The following is a 16,112-nucleotide window of genomic DNA, read 5'->3' as shown; positions in this document are numbered from 1 at the left end:
CTAGTATTATTCGTTTATGCAGTGCTAAGAGGCTTTTACTTACTCGTGCCACTGTTAGATGTGCCTACGACAGACCATTAGGTGCCCATAGAAGCTGCGAAGCTACCTATCGCTATTATGTCACCTTCTGCAACTAATATAAAGTGTATCTACAACCGTGGCCCACATAATCAGCACAACATAACGGGAGATCGTAAACTGATTTTATATCATTCGAAATTTTCTTAATTTTGTTTGTGGGCGAACGGTACCTGAATACGGCTCTGATTTTCTAAATGCGTGCGAAAGCTTGAGGCGCCAGTCAGTCGTGGGATTGACGCGTTTACTCTACATACACAGGCAGCTTTTCTCTTCCAATAAATGTTCACAAGAGCGTATCCGAGTACTTTCACCGAACCACGAAGTGTGCTGTGATAATCCACCATTATGGTTAGGCAACACACCTTTACATCTGAAACAAAATATGATATGCTCTGTATATAACCAATCGACCGTTATGCGCAGATGCCGAATACTAGGGGATTTTCGTAATGAAGCTTGGGGAGAATGAAGGAGATGGCGACGAGGTCGACGGAAGGCATCATGCGTTCCCGGTTTTTATTCTTGATTATTTTGGTGGTGGTGCTTTGAAGGTGTATATACAGGTAGTAACCATTTTATTATTGCTTGTACTAGCTATTAATCATTGTATTTCTTGCCACAATTTGATATTATTTACATTTTGCTGATTTTGCAGAAACTACGATATCTGAATCATGGCGTACTCCATACCTTTGTTTTGAGTACCGTTAAATGAATCATGTTTGTTTGTTATACTGTACAGGTGATTATGCCATTATTTTGTTTAATTAAGTATTTATTTCTGTATTCACGAGGAGTTGATTATCAGTGTGATGTTGCTCTGTTCGATTGATCTGCAACTATTCCGTGAGGGAGGTACCTAATACAGTTTGATTGTTCGCTGTATCTGTTACTTTCTGATTCGTGGCGCGCTGCAGTTCTTGTGCGTTAGCTATACGAACTGTCTCCGTGGAGTAGGTACCTAATACAGTTCGATCTTTCGCTGAATCTGTTGCCTACTCGTCTCAGTTCTTCATCTTAGCAATGCGAGATATTTAGGGACTCTCTCATTAACATGTCCACTATTTAAAATATGTTCTGCTTGAGCAATAATCGATTTTCACATGAATACTTGCAATTGGCCATTGGCATTCTCACATGTACTTTTCGTATTAAATAAAATTATGTTAACGGAAGACTGGAGTAGAGTCACACCATTTACATGTTTCCTATGTACATGCAATTTATTTATTTTACGAGTTGTGTTATCTCAATTGATCGTACAGGTGTTTTCATGTGTTTTTGTACTGAATTGATTTATCATGTTTTCCACTGCATTTATAATGTCTTGTGTATTTTGTTTTTATGAACTTGTTTCATTGCATTTGATGTGATTATCTGATTATATCATACAATTTTAGATGTTTTATTTATGTGTATTTTCTCTTGCATTTTATTGCTGTATTGTTTTAGTCCCGTAGAAGGTTTCCCTGGCATGGTCTTGTTGTGTGCGTAATATATTTATTTGTTCTTGTCATTCAAAAGTTCTGTCTTTTATTTAATTCCCTTCCCGATTATGTCTCACGTCCCAACACATAAAAGAACTGATTACACAACGTAGGAGTTCATTCGTGCTATCCAGGTCGAGCCGACTGCCATCCAAATTCAAAAGTGCCGCCCTCGTTTCGACTTGAAAGGTAGATGGCTCTGCTTGTAGTTTTTTGCCAGAGTTGCCATCGGTAAGTATAGGGCAAGTCAACGTTTTCAGTGCCGGCTTGATAGACCCCCTAGGAACATTACAGTGCCCTGCGTACCTCGGTCCGCATACAAAGTTACGGATGTTTCTTCGCTGCCATAAATCTTATCTCTTAACCATGGCCGAGATCCTAGGCTTCGTTACCGTGTGACTTGTGGCTTATTTTAGTTGTGGATATTTGATAAACTATAAATTCGAACTCTTTCGCATAAAGTCAACTAGTCCAGAAAAGTTACGGAAATACACAACTGATCCTTTTTGTTTCAACATGTTTAGTTATACATACATATATTTGCAGCCAATAGGATTAAAGCGAATTTCGGTCGATCAGCTCGACGGTGATTTTGCTATATTGTCTCTTTCAACGAGGACCGATGTTCGTAGCACTGGTAACGTGTACGAGGTACGACTGCTGTTATGGAGGTGGTGTGTTCGAATCCCGCTACTGAAAACTGGGGTGTTTAGTGCCAGTCTTAATGGTGGAAGTGATAAATAATTAATTTAAATTTAAGTGATATAAATGTGACTGCAAGTAAGTGATAAATATTAATTGTTACTGTTATAAGTCCATCTATTTAAAAACCATTGGAACATAAATGTTATATAAATAATCATTTCAATAACTAACGTATTCAATTTACGATATAACAACTGGTGTCAGGTGTCGGTTTTTGTTAAGTAAAAAATTAGTAAAAATGTATGCTATTAGTGGCCAGAACCACATCAGAGAAAAAAGCTAGTCGTCCCAAAATCGAAGCCGGGCAACAGACCATGGGTGGTCAAATAAAGGCCAGTTAACCAGTAGGTGGTCACAAACTTGTGAATGACAAGAGTGCTTACAGAGAGTAAATGCTTCGTCGTGGGTAGGTATGCGTCTTTTAGATGCGCCTTCCCCTCAAAAGGATGAAATGTTAACCACGATTTAACGTCTGCCACAATGGTCTAGTAGGTGGGATACCCGGCTTGAACGCACTCTCAACATGTAGCTGCGCTACTAAAAACAGCCGACTGCTCCGTAAATAGCAACCATGGCCGCGAGCAAGCGGAGAAGTAGAGTGGTCTACTGGTGGAATATCGAAATAGCTGAGCTTCACAGAACGTGTGTCGCAAGGAGGCGAATAGTTACCAGAGCGAAAAAGGAAGGCCCCTTCAAGATGCAATTCCTTCTCTCAAGGAATTCAGACAACTTACCAAGAAGGCAATAAGCGACAGAAAAAAGGGAGTGCTAGCAAAGACTGTACGATGAAAAGGACGCTTGAGGTAGAGAGTATAGGATAGTGACGGGCAAATTCATCCATTCAATTTCAAAGCCCAGTCTACTTAAAAAGTTAAATAAAATATGATCGAAATACAACACAAAATAATCTTATAAGCGGGAAAAGATACAGACAAATTTTAGACAACGGCAATAGCTTTGGGAAAATGAGCTAAGAATGTGCCAAAAAGGCTTTCGATGACACTTGAGAGATTTTGTAAATCCCTAATCCATTCCTCTTTTCAAACTGTCCCTTTCCATTTTACAAGCTGAGGGTTAAAGATGGGGGCATAAGAAACGCGAATAATAGCACAAGCATAAAGTGGGGATGCAAACTTTTCATTTGTTTTTCCTTGTATCTGCCATCAAACGTAGATATATCTAAAATATTAGTTCAGAATAGTAAAACATGGAATAAATCTGTTATTGTTTGTTACTGAGCTAATCGATATTACTTTACGAAAGGTCTAATTCTGTGTATTATATAGGGACATGCCATTAGACCGCATCAGTAATTCGGTAAGCAGTCGTTCGAATTGATTTCCTGAACAACTTCGGTCGACAGACCACATTCTATTTTCGTGTTAAGTCAATTGTTATCCAATTTCCTAAATTGATAGGTCTATATTTAGAACAACTATGTCATCGCGTCTAAACTTTCTGTTCAACTATAGGTATGCTCCTGTTTCAATCAGTATCTGCTGACTCTGTTTTAGAGTTGAATGTACTAGAAAGTACTAGTAAATGGAAAAGTTAGTACCTACTCACCAACAAAAAGTCAGGCCTAAACGATCTTCCGACTCTTGTTCCACCCCTGAAAACTGCCATCGATACACTCGCACTATCCGCAGTGGCCGTTACAGTAATCTCTTTAAATTCAGCTTGCTCGACGCGTATATCGTATTCGCCAATTCGTCTACCCCTGAAGTACTTAGACCAATCAGTGTTCTGGTCATCAATGACGAGAAGAGTTAAATGTCTCGTGCTTGTTACCGATGACGTTACTCTGCTCGCGCTCGAAACGGCGGCGCCTAATATGGAAGCTCCCTGATCTCTCGCTTGTCCCGTTAATGATTGAACGCGTTGTAAGAGCGACTCCCTCGACTTTGCAGGACTACTTGGTGCGCTTGTTGTCTTTGATCCCGGCCTCAGGTTTAAGGACAAATCTCCCGAATTTCCGGTGTTCGGCTGAGCTTGTGGCGGGGGCGGGGGCGGAGGCGCCTGCAACAAGCAATTAGTGTTACCTATTTTCCAACGATTGGAATGACAAAAAACATATTGAGACTCAATCTGAAAAGAAAACGAACGTTACAAGCAATTTAATCAGAACGATATTGAAGTTTTACTCTCACAGGACCTATGCAGGTCGCTGGAAATGTACATTTTCGTTTGAAACTTTAATTCTCGAAGGATTTTATTACCAAAGATATTGAATTTTAGGCGACCGATTTAGAGTGACCAAAAACCTATACCAAAGACCAACATGGACGAACGTTATTTTATTGACATTAGTTACCTACGTACGAAATAATTAAAAAGCTTTGAAAACTAACTTTTAGTGCCAAATCCCTAGATACCTATGTGTAAGTTTCGCCTTAAAATTTTAGTAAGAGACGTATTTTAGTAGAGTTTTTTTGTTTAATGGTTCTATTGTGATTTGATAAAAAAAATCGACACGCTCTACTAAACGCATAGGAAACTCATTCATTTTTTGTGTTATTCATCTTAGCTTTCGACTGAAAGAAGATAGAAGCTAAGATAAACGAGTATTTCGTATATGTTATCCCGGTGTGGAATGGCAATGTTGAGTGATGAATACGGATTTTGTGCGGTATAGGGATTGTCGTTTTATAGTATGAAAAAAACAACATGATAAAGGATGGGTTTCAATTGAAACAATGGATATTTTCACGGGTATTCTTTCTAAAAACGGAAACTATAGAATATACGTCAAAAATTAGGGAAAAGTTGCGCAATTAAAGAGTAGTGTTATCATAGTTAATAATAATAATATTTCTTGTGCTGTTGTGTTGGTACACTTACACTTGTCATGGTAAAACAATGTATATGTCGTAGCCTTTTAGTGAAATCAGTCATTTCACGAAACGTCTAGTCCGAGGCCTAGTCATTTAGTGAAACGCTGAAAATTTGTACGTGTGGGGTAATTTCCCTTCCCCTTCTAGATCGATAAGGATACCATTTATCGATCTCTAATGGGAAGGGAATCCAATCGCTTGGTCTTGGAAAGTAAACTGTTCCACAGTTTCATATAAATGACTAGACGTTTCGTGAAATGACTGATTTCACTAAAAGGCTACGACATATATAATTCGTAAAACAAACAGTCAGACATAAACGAAACTAACAAACATAAACTTCAACAAAGTTACACCCAATTATCACAAAACTCCTCAAATTCTTCAAAGGAGTAAAAAGAATACTGTAAAAGAAAGAAAACGAGAAAATTCCGATTACTTCAGAATATATGCCCGTAAAAAAAGTACATACTGTATACAACGATGTACATGTACGACACAAAAAAAACAAAAGTTTGAAGTTACTGGTTTTAACAGGATGGTGCACCCGCACACAACGCCCTAATCGTGCGAGAATACCTATCGGACAAATTTTCCATTTTCCAGGAAATTTTTCCGATAGGTATTCTCGTACACAGGGCCAAAAAAACTCAGTCAAATGTCAAAAATCATGACTTATAAACTGTTGACGCTGAGTATACGGAGATGTGGTATCAAACGATGTATATTTTGATGGAGATTTCGAAAATGCAATAAAATACAGAGTGTTCTATTAAAATAAGAAAGTTGCTATCCAAATCCGGTAAAACCGGAAGTGAAACGATCACGATTTAACTTTCTTTCGATAGATCATGAAAAAGTATATACATATATGTTAATGAGAACATGAATACTTTTAGTGTGAAAGAGCCTGGTGTAAATACGGGGGTATTACACAATTTTTTATACAACGTGTTTAAAGTAAAAATAGAAAATATGAAGTTTTTTCACGATAGTAATACTTTAATTACACATGGAGTTATCAGGATATTCAAAAAAGTAACCGTTTTTAAATTGAACACCCTGTATATGGTGGTGAGGTGATAAGCATACTTTCAGTTTGCGTGATTATTTTATGTGATTACGGTATGGATGATTCGTTTTTGTTAAATTGAATGTGGGCAATGATTAGATCAAAATGCGAAATTATTGCTTTTATTTGTACATTGACGAAACATTGTAAAATGGTAAAGTTGAAGGTGTTTTCTTTTTGTAGAATTTGTTTTCTTTAGAAGTTATATGTATTATGGATAGATGTGTTTAAAGTAAAATAGGTCTGGATAAGACCATAATTGATAACATTTTGTTTATGTGATAAGACAATCTTTATATATACCAAATTCTCCTGTACGTGTGTTTGTGACTGTGACTGTGTGTCACCGGATGGTTTAGATTCACAATTGCGCTCGATCCATCCGGTTATAGGATTCTTTTAAAACTTCTTTTTTCGTTGATGTCGCACTCGTCTATTTCATTTACCGATCGATACATTCGCCGGGTTACCTAAGTCGTACCGGGCCGATGTGTTTACATTTTTACACTCTGTACGTTGAGTTTCCTTCCGTACCAAAATCTAGAAAAGTGGAAGTGGTTCGCCGCTTGTTTATAAAAGGTAGTGTTCGAAGAAAAGCAGGGATAATTTTTTCTTTGGACTGGACCCTCCGTGACGTTCCGCTGCGCTCAAAAACTTTGAGTTCTTATCACTGTTTTTTGAACGAAGAGTTTTGAAATGTACGTCGTCAAAATTTTCTGAACTGTGCGAGTACACCAGCATCTAGTTGCCTGTCATATTCTCGCAATACAATTCAAGGTCGACCTATATCTTGTTTTGAAATTAAGTGGACTGATGAAGATCACCAACAATTACCAAGCGTTTGAAATCAACAACAAGTTAAAAAGTAATCGTAAACGATTTACATAAAGCGCATTTCCACTTGCATTCATTTCCCATTTGTAAGATGCAACTTCTGTTAAAATCGTAAAAATCCGGCCACAAATATGAAAGAGAGCGTTGCACATGGGCAATCCATTTTTGACGGGTTACTTCAATTTCAGTTTTTAAGAAGAATTTCATTTCAATGCTTTTCTAAATAAGAAAGTTGGAACTGCGCATGCGCAAACCTAAATTTTGAAACTAATGTTATATTTTCCTTTGTATCAAATTTCACTTAAATGCTTCCATAGATAAAAAAGTTGGCACTGCGCATGCGTAAAATAAAATTTTGCAACTGGCGCTAGATTTTCCTTTATTCCAAGCACCTATTTATCAAATTTCATTTAAACGCTTCCATAAATAAAAAAGTTGACACTGCGCATGCGCAGAACCAAATTTTGAAACTGGCGTTTGCTTTTCCTTTATTCCAAGTGCCTATGTATCAAATTTCATTCAAATACTTTTATAGTAAAAAAGTTTGCAATTCGGTTTATAAATGGTCGAGATGCGAAAAAGACGCTGTGAATTTTGGATCGATTCGACTCAATTATTGGCATTGCGTATTATATGGTTAAAGCTATGCCCATATTGAATTTCATGCAATTCAGTTAATAACTAATGGAGATGTAAAAGCGATAGGACATTTCTAAACAAAGTTATCGTTCACACGGACAGATACAGGGACAGACAGACAAAGGAACAGACGGGTAGACCAACAGACAGACGACAGACAGCAATACAAAATTATTAACGATCTCTAGGATCGTTAATAAACGGCAAAAGTATAAAATTATGGAACATGTAAAAACATTGTCGCCTATCCATCAGCAAAAACGCAGGCGGCCGATACTTTAAAGTTAAACAAAAGAAGGAATGAAGGTTTTTAGCGCATTTTTGAAAAAAATACGCTATTATATTCGTATATTCAATAGCTAGAGACTTCAAATTTTCACTAAAAGCTTTCTGCTATAGTGTAGTAAATCGATAATTGAAGAAAATAATTTCGATATGGGTTTCGGAGGTGCTATAATTTTACCGTTAGATAGCGCTACCAGTATAAAAACTTATTATTTACTTTGTGATTTGTTTTACAAAATGAAGACGTACCGTCAATTGAAATTAAATAAAATTAATTATTTAACGCAGCCAAAATGACTCGTGAGATCGATAATTTTAAACTTCGCTAATAAAATACTGACCTGCATTACCAAAAATGCGCTTTAATCATGCATTATGCTGATTTACAACTTGTTTAATAATAATAGTTTTAATTCATTTGTTTTGTGAGTAACAACTTCCGACAGTCCGTTCTCGACGTATTCGCACTTAAAGATCCTAGTCCAGATGTTTCAATTTCGTCGATACCTTTCATTAGAATACTATTAGGGATAAACCAGTTCTAAGCTCCACCCCCTATTTTGATAAAAGGTAAGAAAGAAGGGCTTTAGTTGGTAGAAAACAGTTTTGTTGAGACCTTTAATTAGAATACCATGAAAGATAAAACCAACTTTTATTCCTCCTTTATTATTAGAACCAGAGTAGCTAATGTTAAATCATTTTAAACCTTCCAGCATAGTTCCATCTATTTCTTCTTTTGTGTAATCCATCGGGCGTTTACATGTTTAGCGTAACACAACGAAGTTGAGGTAAAGCTTTTGTGCTCGTGTTTCCGTCTGTCCGTCCGTCCGTCCGTCCGTTCCATCGAGATCTCGGGCCCTGGGCCACCTAGAGACTTCGGGTTTTCGCTAATTGATAGGTGTTATGGTCTATATTTGCCCATTTCGATCAGTTTCATTTAACTCCATATTTTGCGCAGACTACTCAATGCCAACCTTCATATTTATGGAGATATTTCTTTGAAATTTTAACCACAGACGCGTCTAGTAAAGATAAACATTTCGCACATGGTAAAAATTATGTGGGCTGCACGGTAGCTGCACAGACGGCTCATAGCCAACTTTCTTATGTATGGTAATATTTCTTTGAAACTTTATTTTCCTTATTTAACTCCTCTCTTTCTCTGGACGTGGACGTGCTTCAATATGCAGATTCGACATTTAGCGTGCTTTCGATGACAATGCATCGTTTCAATACTTTGTGTTACGCGGCAATACCCACGAGTCATCTTCTTCCAAAATATACAAGGCGTTCCATTTAAAAAGTTACTTTATTGAATAACGCAATATGCTACTATATTCCTTCTCTGATTCCACCATTGCAATCGTGGGAAAAATACATCACATTTTCTAATTTAACCAACTGCCTATCTGCAACAATAACAAACTTGGCAATAGGCACTTCACATTGTATATACTCGCACCCTTGTCGATGTTTTACATTCTAAAACTTATATATCATTAAGTAACAACGACGACCACGTACATATATGTAGACGATAAAAAAATGGAAAAGTGGAAGATATATCTATATAGGGTGTTACAAATTTCGGGCCCCCGGGCGCGTAAATACATTGTTTACCACGGTACAGACGGCTTGGCCTCTGTACCGCAGTATACAATGTTCCTGAAAATACGTACAAATCTCATCTAGATTGTTTACTGTGCTACAGACGAATAGTCAGTGGTGTGGCGAATGGATGGAGAAGTTTAGTACGCGTCTACTGCTTCTAACTGGATTGTAAAATACACATACCATTCTGCCAAGAAGAAGTGCTTGTTTTTGCAATGGATATGCACTACTGCAGTAGGTTTCCCAAATACAGAGAGAACAGTTTTAAATAGGTGGTTGTGTAGCGTACCGGCGCCGTTTTTTCGGACGTCGGCGTCGGTCTGTTGTATATTCATGTCAATCCAGAGCACTTCAGAATTGACGCAATCAACGTAACAACGTAACACTCGATCCATGTTTGTTAAAGATAAATAGGGTCAAGAAAAATACAAAATTGATGGTACAGTCTAGACTACTATAGCCGTAAATACCACATTGGGTTTTAGACGGTCATTACCGAGTTTTCCACATAACATAAACGTTGAGAGTCATAGTGAAGCAAGAGCAATAAATGTTCAGTAATCTCTTTCTCTGAGAACTATAAAAACACTTTAAAAAGTCTTAAGTCAAAACGCAACGAACGCAAGGGTAAACTATCAGTCTTATTAAGCATATAGGGTGTGTCATAATTCCGTTTGATGTAAATGATTGCAAATGAATTTATTAGTGTTGACAGTAATAGGTATACACTAGGAGCCTGAGCTCTTACGCAAACAAATAATGGTCTAATGCCGGTACACCTAGTTTTCTGTTTTATACGTAAAAACTTCCATTTTATAGAAGCCTCCCAAATAAACAGCATTGTTGTATCTCTGTAAGCACTCCCATGACGATAATACTCCCACCTTGCGGTGATTTATCCCTTTGTGTCTAATAAAACGAAATTGAGCCAGCGTAGCACTCGAACGTAGGTAGTAAAAGTCTCATTACACTAAACCGCCCCTTTTTCGACAACGTCGACTTAAGGAGCCTGACACGCACATTAGCGATTTTTACATTTGGTTAGATAATGTAATCGTTTCAATTAATGGCGGAATTCAAATGAACGTTCTTTTGACGACTAACCGAGTTTCGAGCGAGAGAGTTCATCGCATTTCCAGTCTCGTCGTCGTTGCATTTTGTACATTAGGAATTCCTCTTTCGTAGTCCCTTTTGTATTACATTACCGAGGGGACACAAAGTCCGTGCTACCAACGCGCATCTGACATAAAACGCAAATTGCCGACTTCACTACCGGCGTTTCAAACTTTAAACATTTTGTTAATTGCTTTCAGGCATTTTGTATTGCACTCCCTCGTATTACCGAATTTGAAAATTATTTTGTTCTTTACTTACTGTTTTACATTGTCGAATTTGAATTTAATTGCATGCATTGATAGTACTCATGCTCAAACAAAATGATTTGCTGTGTTTGTTGAATATTGGTCTGGAAAGGATTTCTGAAGAAAATTATATTACAAGAACGATATCTCAGGGGAGAATTTCCGCCAGATGTATTTTTACTCACAACTGTCGCTATTGATTGTGGCCAACAAAATTAAGTTGATGACGAAGTTGTGGTCTTATTGAAATCGATGATATAGAATTTGAAATTTGCGTAGGTAGTATGTTCACAGATTTAATTAAATCTGTGGTATTTTGTTAGTAATAGTCGATTTCAAATATAAGTGAGAAATGTGTTGTGTTCCTATTACATTAAATGTTTTAGGAGGACCAGTGGCGGAATAGCTAACACTCATACTAACCAAAATTTCGCCCTCATAAATCCCCCCCTCCCTCGTCTCCCATTCGCAAATTAACAGCTTGGTAGGTACAATGAAAACAGGGTGCCCCAAATTGCAAAAGTCAAAAAATGCAATAAAATGTTTTTGCTTTATAACTCAGTTATTTCTGGGACTATCAAAAAAGTAAAAGGGTGCCCATTTAAAAATTGGAATTTCATTTTGCTATAAAAAGAAGACGGCTCAATATTTTCCAACTGTAGTTAAACATTTATTTAAAAGGTTGGTTCGTGATATTTATTTATGAAAAATAATTTCGGTCAAATGACCAACACGACTGACTTGGCATTCGATTCACCCAATTTTTTAGTACCTTTTCGATTGTTTCGGGCCTTATCTCAGCAATAGAAGCTTGAACCTCGGTTTTAAGGTTTTGAATTGTTCCTGGATTGTTGGCGTAACGTTTATCTTTCATCGCTTCCCAAAGATAGGTAATAGTCCAATGGTGGCAAATCGCAGCTTTTTTTGCCAATTTTTTTTTCAGATTTTTCCCGTTTGAGAAGAAGACTCACCACTTTGGAAATAAATTTTTAATATATATTTCCCAACTTTCTTCAAGCGTATAGTGTCCAATTTTGTAAAGGTCAGAGTTTTTACTAAATATTTGTGCCTTCCCGAATGACTTTTGACGTTTTGGAAATCAAATAATCGGGAGTTCAAATTCCAAACATTAGATGGACCGCCCGTTATAAAAATAAATGTTATGTAAAAATAGTCGTATTTTCATATTTTCCATAGCCTGCTTCATTTTTAAGATACAGCGGAGATACAGCACCAAAGTTTGCTCAAAATATCCCCCCAAAAACATCTAAAACAAACAATTTGGAACACCCTATACACATGACCACGTATCTTTATTACTATATACAGGGTGTTTTTTTGGGAGCTTTAGTTAAACGTTTCTGGGAAAGTAAAATGGGTATAGGTTTTTGAAAATTTGTACTTGGAAGTTACTCTGAGGGCCCGAATCGATGTAAAATATTTTCAAAATGGTCGCACTTCCGGAAATACCAGAGGTAGCTAGTAACTTTGTTATTTTAAATGGCAACCCCTATTTTTTATTGCATTTTTGGATTCTACGTGACATTTCAGTTCTTGCCATTTATGGTTTATGAGTTATTTTGACTTTAAGAAAAAAAAATGGCAGATGCAGACAGTATCTTGATAATTGATTAACAGTTGTAGTCATGGCAACCCATTTTTATCAGTGCATAGAGAATGAATACGGCTTTCTTTTAGTGTACTTAAAAAAAGTTAAGTTGCTTACAACCGCACCTATAGGGATCCAAATTTAAGAAACTTCAAAGACTAAAAACTCAGTTTTTTTTAATGGAATGACCATTTTCTTACTATTGCATGAGATAAAGAATCGAAATGGGCATATTTTGACAATACATGTTCCTATTGTTATCAGTTTCTGACTTATTCCCATTTTATTGAATTGACACTATTTTTTTCGGATTTTCTTTTTAGTAGTTGGCCATAATTTTATAACAATCGAATTTTAAACAGATCTAGTGACACTAATCCGTCATCCGTCACCCAATTTCATCCCCTCCCCCTCCCAAACCAATTCATTTCCATGAGACTTTTCATTAGTATACCATGCAGGGTAGAACTTTTTGATGGTATATTTGTTAGTGTACATGACTCATGAGTACTTACAATTGTCAAATTAATGATAAAACCATTTTCAGATTTAATAACATGTCATGTAAATAAATATTTATGTGTCTATAAATAACTAATCTTTAAAATAAACAGAACAAACAGAAAAAACATATAGAACAAACATCACAAAAAATTGTTTAGCCCACCAACAGCAGTTACAAATTCGTCGTGACTATATACCGCCGAGTCTGTTAAAAACGACTTGATTGTATTCCTGAAATTCTTCGGGGGTATTGCTCTAATTGTCGTTGGAAATTTGTTGTACAAGAGTTGGGACTGATATTTTTGCCCATTTTGTGATTTTTTCAATCTGCAAAAATTGATTCTAACATCTTGTCATCTTCCTTGTATCTAGTATTATGAGTATGGTAGTCGGATTGTTGTCGGTATTCTTGTATGTGCTTTTCACTTTCAATGATATACATTCCAGGAAAGGTTAATATATGCAGAGCCTTGAAGGCATCTCGACAGTCGTCCCGATACCTATCCTAGTCCGGCAATTACTCGAACAGCACGACGCTTCATCTTGAATACGTGTGACTAAGATGATGAGTGACCCCAAATTAAAATTCCGTATCATAATGCTGTGGATTAGGGCGTAGTAAGCATTCATGAGCACAATTTTTGAGGTGTATTGCACTAAGCGCCGAAGGAGAAAAATCGATCGATTCATTAGGCTTGTGATCCAGTTACAGTGCGGTTTATATGTCAAATGACTATCTAGTATGCAACCAAGAAACTTTACTTGCTTTAAGGAAGACTCAGTATTGAGAGGCTTTAAGGAAAATATTAAGTACGTTTTCCGATTTTTGTTCGTTCAAGAGTAGTTCATTTGACGTACACCACTGCTTTATGGCACTGACTGCGGTTTGTGCTCGATTGGTGGCAACGCTTAAGTCTCGATTTGAGCAAAATACTGCAGTAGTGTCGTCAGCATATAGAACATAGCCCATATCTAGGTGAAGATTTTTCGGTAGATCATTTGCGTATATAAGAAATAACAGAGGTCCGGTATAGAACCCTGCGGTACACCATTTCGTATTCGAAGTCGATCAGATATGCTGTTGTTGAAGGAAACATGCTGCATTCTGTTTTTGAGATATGATCGAATGAGTGCAATGCTGGAGTCATTGAAGTTGTAAGTATTCTTCAACTTCTTCAACAAGATGTCGTGGGATACTCGATCAAAGGCTTTTGATAAGTCTAAGAAAGTGGCCACGGAATGTTCTCCCTTTTCAAAGGGTTCTAATGTACGATCTATAAAATAGTTCAACGCATCCGCTGTGCTTCTGTTTTTCCTAAACCCAAATTGTAAATTGCAAAATAAGGTATTTGCTTCGAAATGTTTACTTATCTTATCTGGAGATAAATAACTTTTTCAATTATTTTAGAAATGACTGGTAGGATAGATATGGGTCTATAGTTTTGTACCTCGTTGATGTCTCCATTTTTATGCACCGGTATAACCAAAGCCACTTTTAACATGTCTGGAAAAATTCACGAATTAATTATGTATTATGATGTTTATCATAGTTGTTAAGGGACCCACAAGTGTATTTATATTGGTTTTTAATAGTTTAGATGACATGCCATAGACATCTCTAGATGAACTATTTTTGAGGGAAGCAATCAAATCTCGAACTAAAATTTGGGATACTGCCTCTAGTTCGAAGTTGTGTATCGGAGCGACTTCTTGACCCTGCTGGGCGTCCAATACAACCGTAGTTTGGCTGGTGTGTTTCGTAATGTTTGTGAAGTATACATATATTAAAATCGTTGGCTGATAAGTTTGTACTGACTTTTGGGTTCTTAGTTTGTCGGTGTACATTTATAACGTTCCAAATAGCTTTAGTTTTGTTTGTAGAATTATTTAATATTATTTATTTGCACGTATCTTAGCAGATTTTATCTCATTTTTGTAAAATGTTTTTTGTTTCTTGTACAGGTTGTGTATTGCATATGTAATTGCTTTAAGAATTGTAACTCTTCACGTTGATATTTGAGATCCTCATTAAACCACTTGGTTCCGTGTTTTGCTAATGAAACTATTTACATTCTGTATTAGATTTTATTATCTGTTTGAAGCTTGGCGTGCTCCAATGCATTGTTTTGTGTACCGTTATCTAAAACATCATGTTTTTTGTTGGAATGTACAGGTGGGTATGCTATGTATTATTTTATTACGAATTTATTTATGTATTAATGACCGAGAAAATTATCTAGTCTGGCGTGGCGCTGTATAATTTGATGGAGCGTTTATACCGTGGAGAAAACGCCTAATACGCTCCGATTCTTTGCCGTATCAGTTCCTTTCTCATCTCCTGCCCACTTCTGGACAGTGCGTAAGCAATACGAGCAGGGGAGCCCCTTCAATTTTTTCGTTTAGTATGCAGAATGCTTTGTCTTGGATTTTTATCTGCACTTTTTCATTCTAAATTAATAGTAGCCGATGGCGGAGCAGAACAATGCCTAGTTGATGTTCTTTAACTTTAGCGCAGGCGGAGACACTGTTCTGGCACTATACAGGGTGTTACATGACCGTATGTAAAAAAAATAGGGCGATAGATGAGATCAAGACAAGCACTTTTTCCAAATAAACCGATGGTCCAAAGCGTTTCGTTTGGGAGCCACCCCCAAAGAAGTGGTGAAATTTGGATTTCTTTTTAATTTTTTTCTCAGCAACCATAAGAGTTACAAAGATGGGCGGCACGTCTTTGAATAGGGTTTCGGGTATGCCCCATCTGATTTAAAAAAAATTGTGGTATTGTAGTGATTTCAACTAAAGAAATGAATACGAGTTTGAGAATGATTGCTGAAAATAATAGTAAGAAAATAGATTATAATAATCACAACTTTGGGGAAATGAGAGTAGACGTTGAAATTTAAAATAAAATTATTTTGTAAATTTTGTAAAGAAAGGAGAGGTTATGGTAGTATCCATAATTTTTGTTGTGTAAAAATTATTTATGTTTTAGACAAGAACTGGTCACACCGCAGATAGTTTAGTCTTTCATTAGAATAATTAGGCTATATAGACGCGGAGAATAATGGCTTTATTTAATTTGATAAGACA

The 16,112-nt window shown here is 36.6% G+C and overlaps 1 protein-coding gene across 1 annotated transcript in view; it reads right to left on the bottom strand.

The window, feature by feature from the left end:
- Positions 1-16,112, bottom strand: part of LOC116176162 (synapsin-like) — a 39,631-nt gene that overhangs the window by 9,766 nt on the left and 13,753 nt on the right. The window contains exon 3 of the mRNA XM_031494639.1: positions 3,840-4,292. Coding sequence (XP_031350499.1) covers positions 3,840-4,292 — 453 coding nt within the window. The remainder of the gene's footprint in view (positions 1-3,839; positions 4,293-16,112) is intronic.

The sequence above is a fragment of the Photinus pyralis genome, unplaced genomic scaffold (genome assembly GCF_008802855.1).
Source record: "Photinus pyralis isolate 1611_PpyrPB1 unplaced genomic scaffold, Ppyr1.3 Ppyr1.4_LG7, whole genome shotgun sequence".
Classification (NCBI taxonomy): Eukaryota; Metazoa; Arthropoda; class Insecta; order Coleoptera; family Lampyridae; genus Photinus; species Photinus pyralis.
This window is presented reverse-complemented; position numbering and strand designations above follow the sequence as displayed.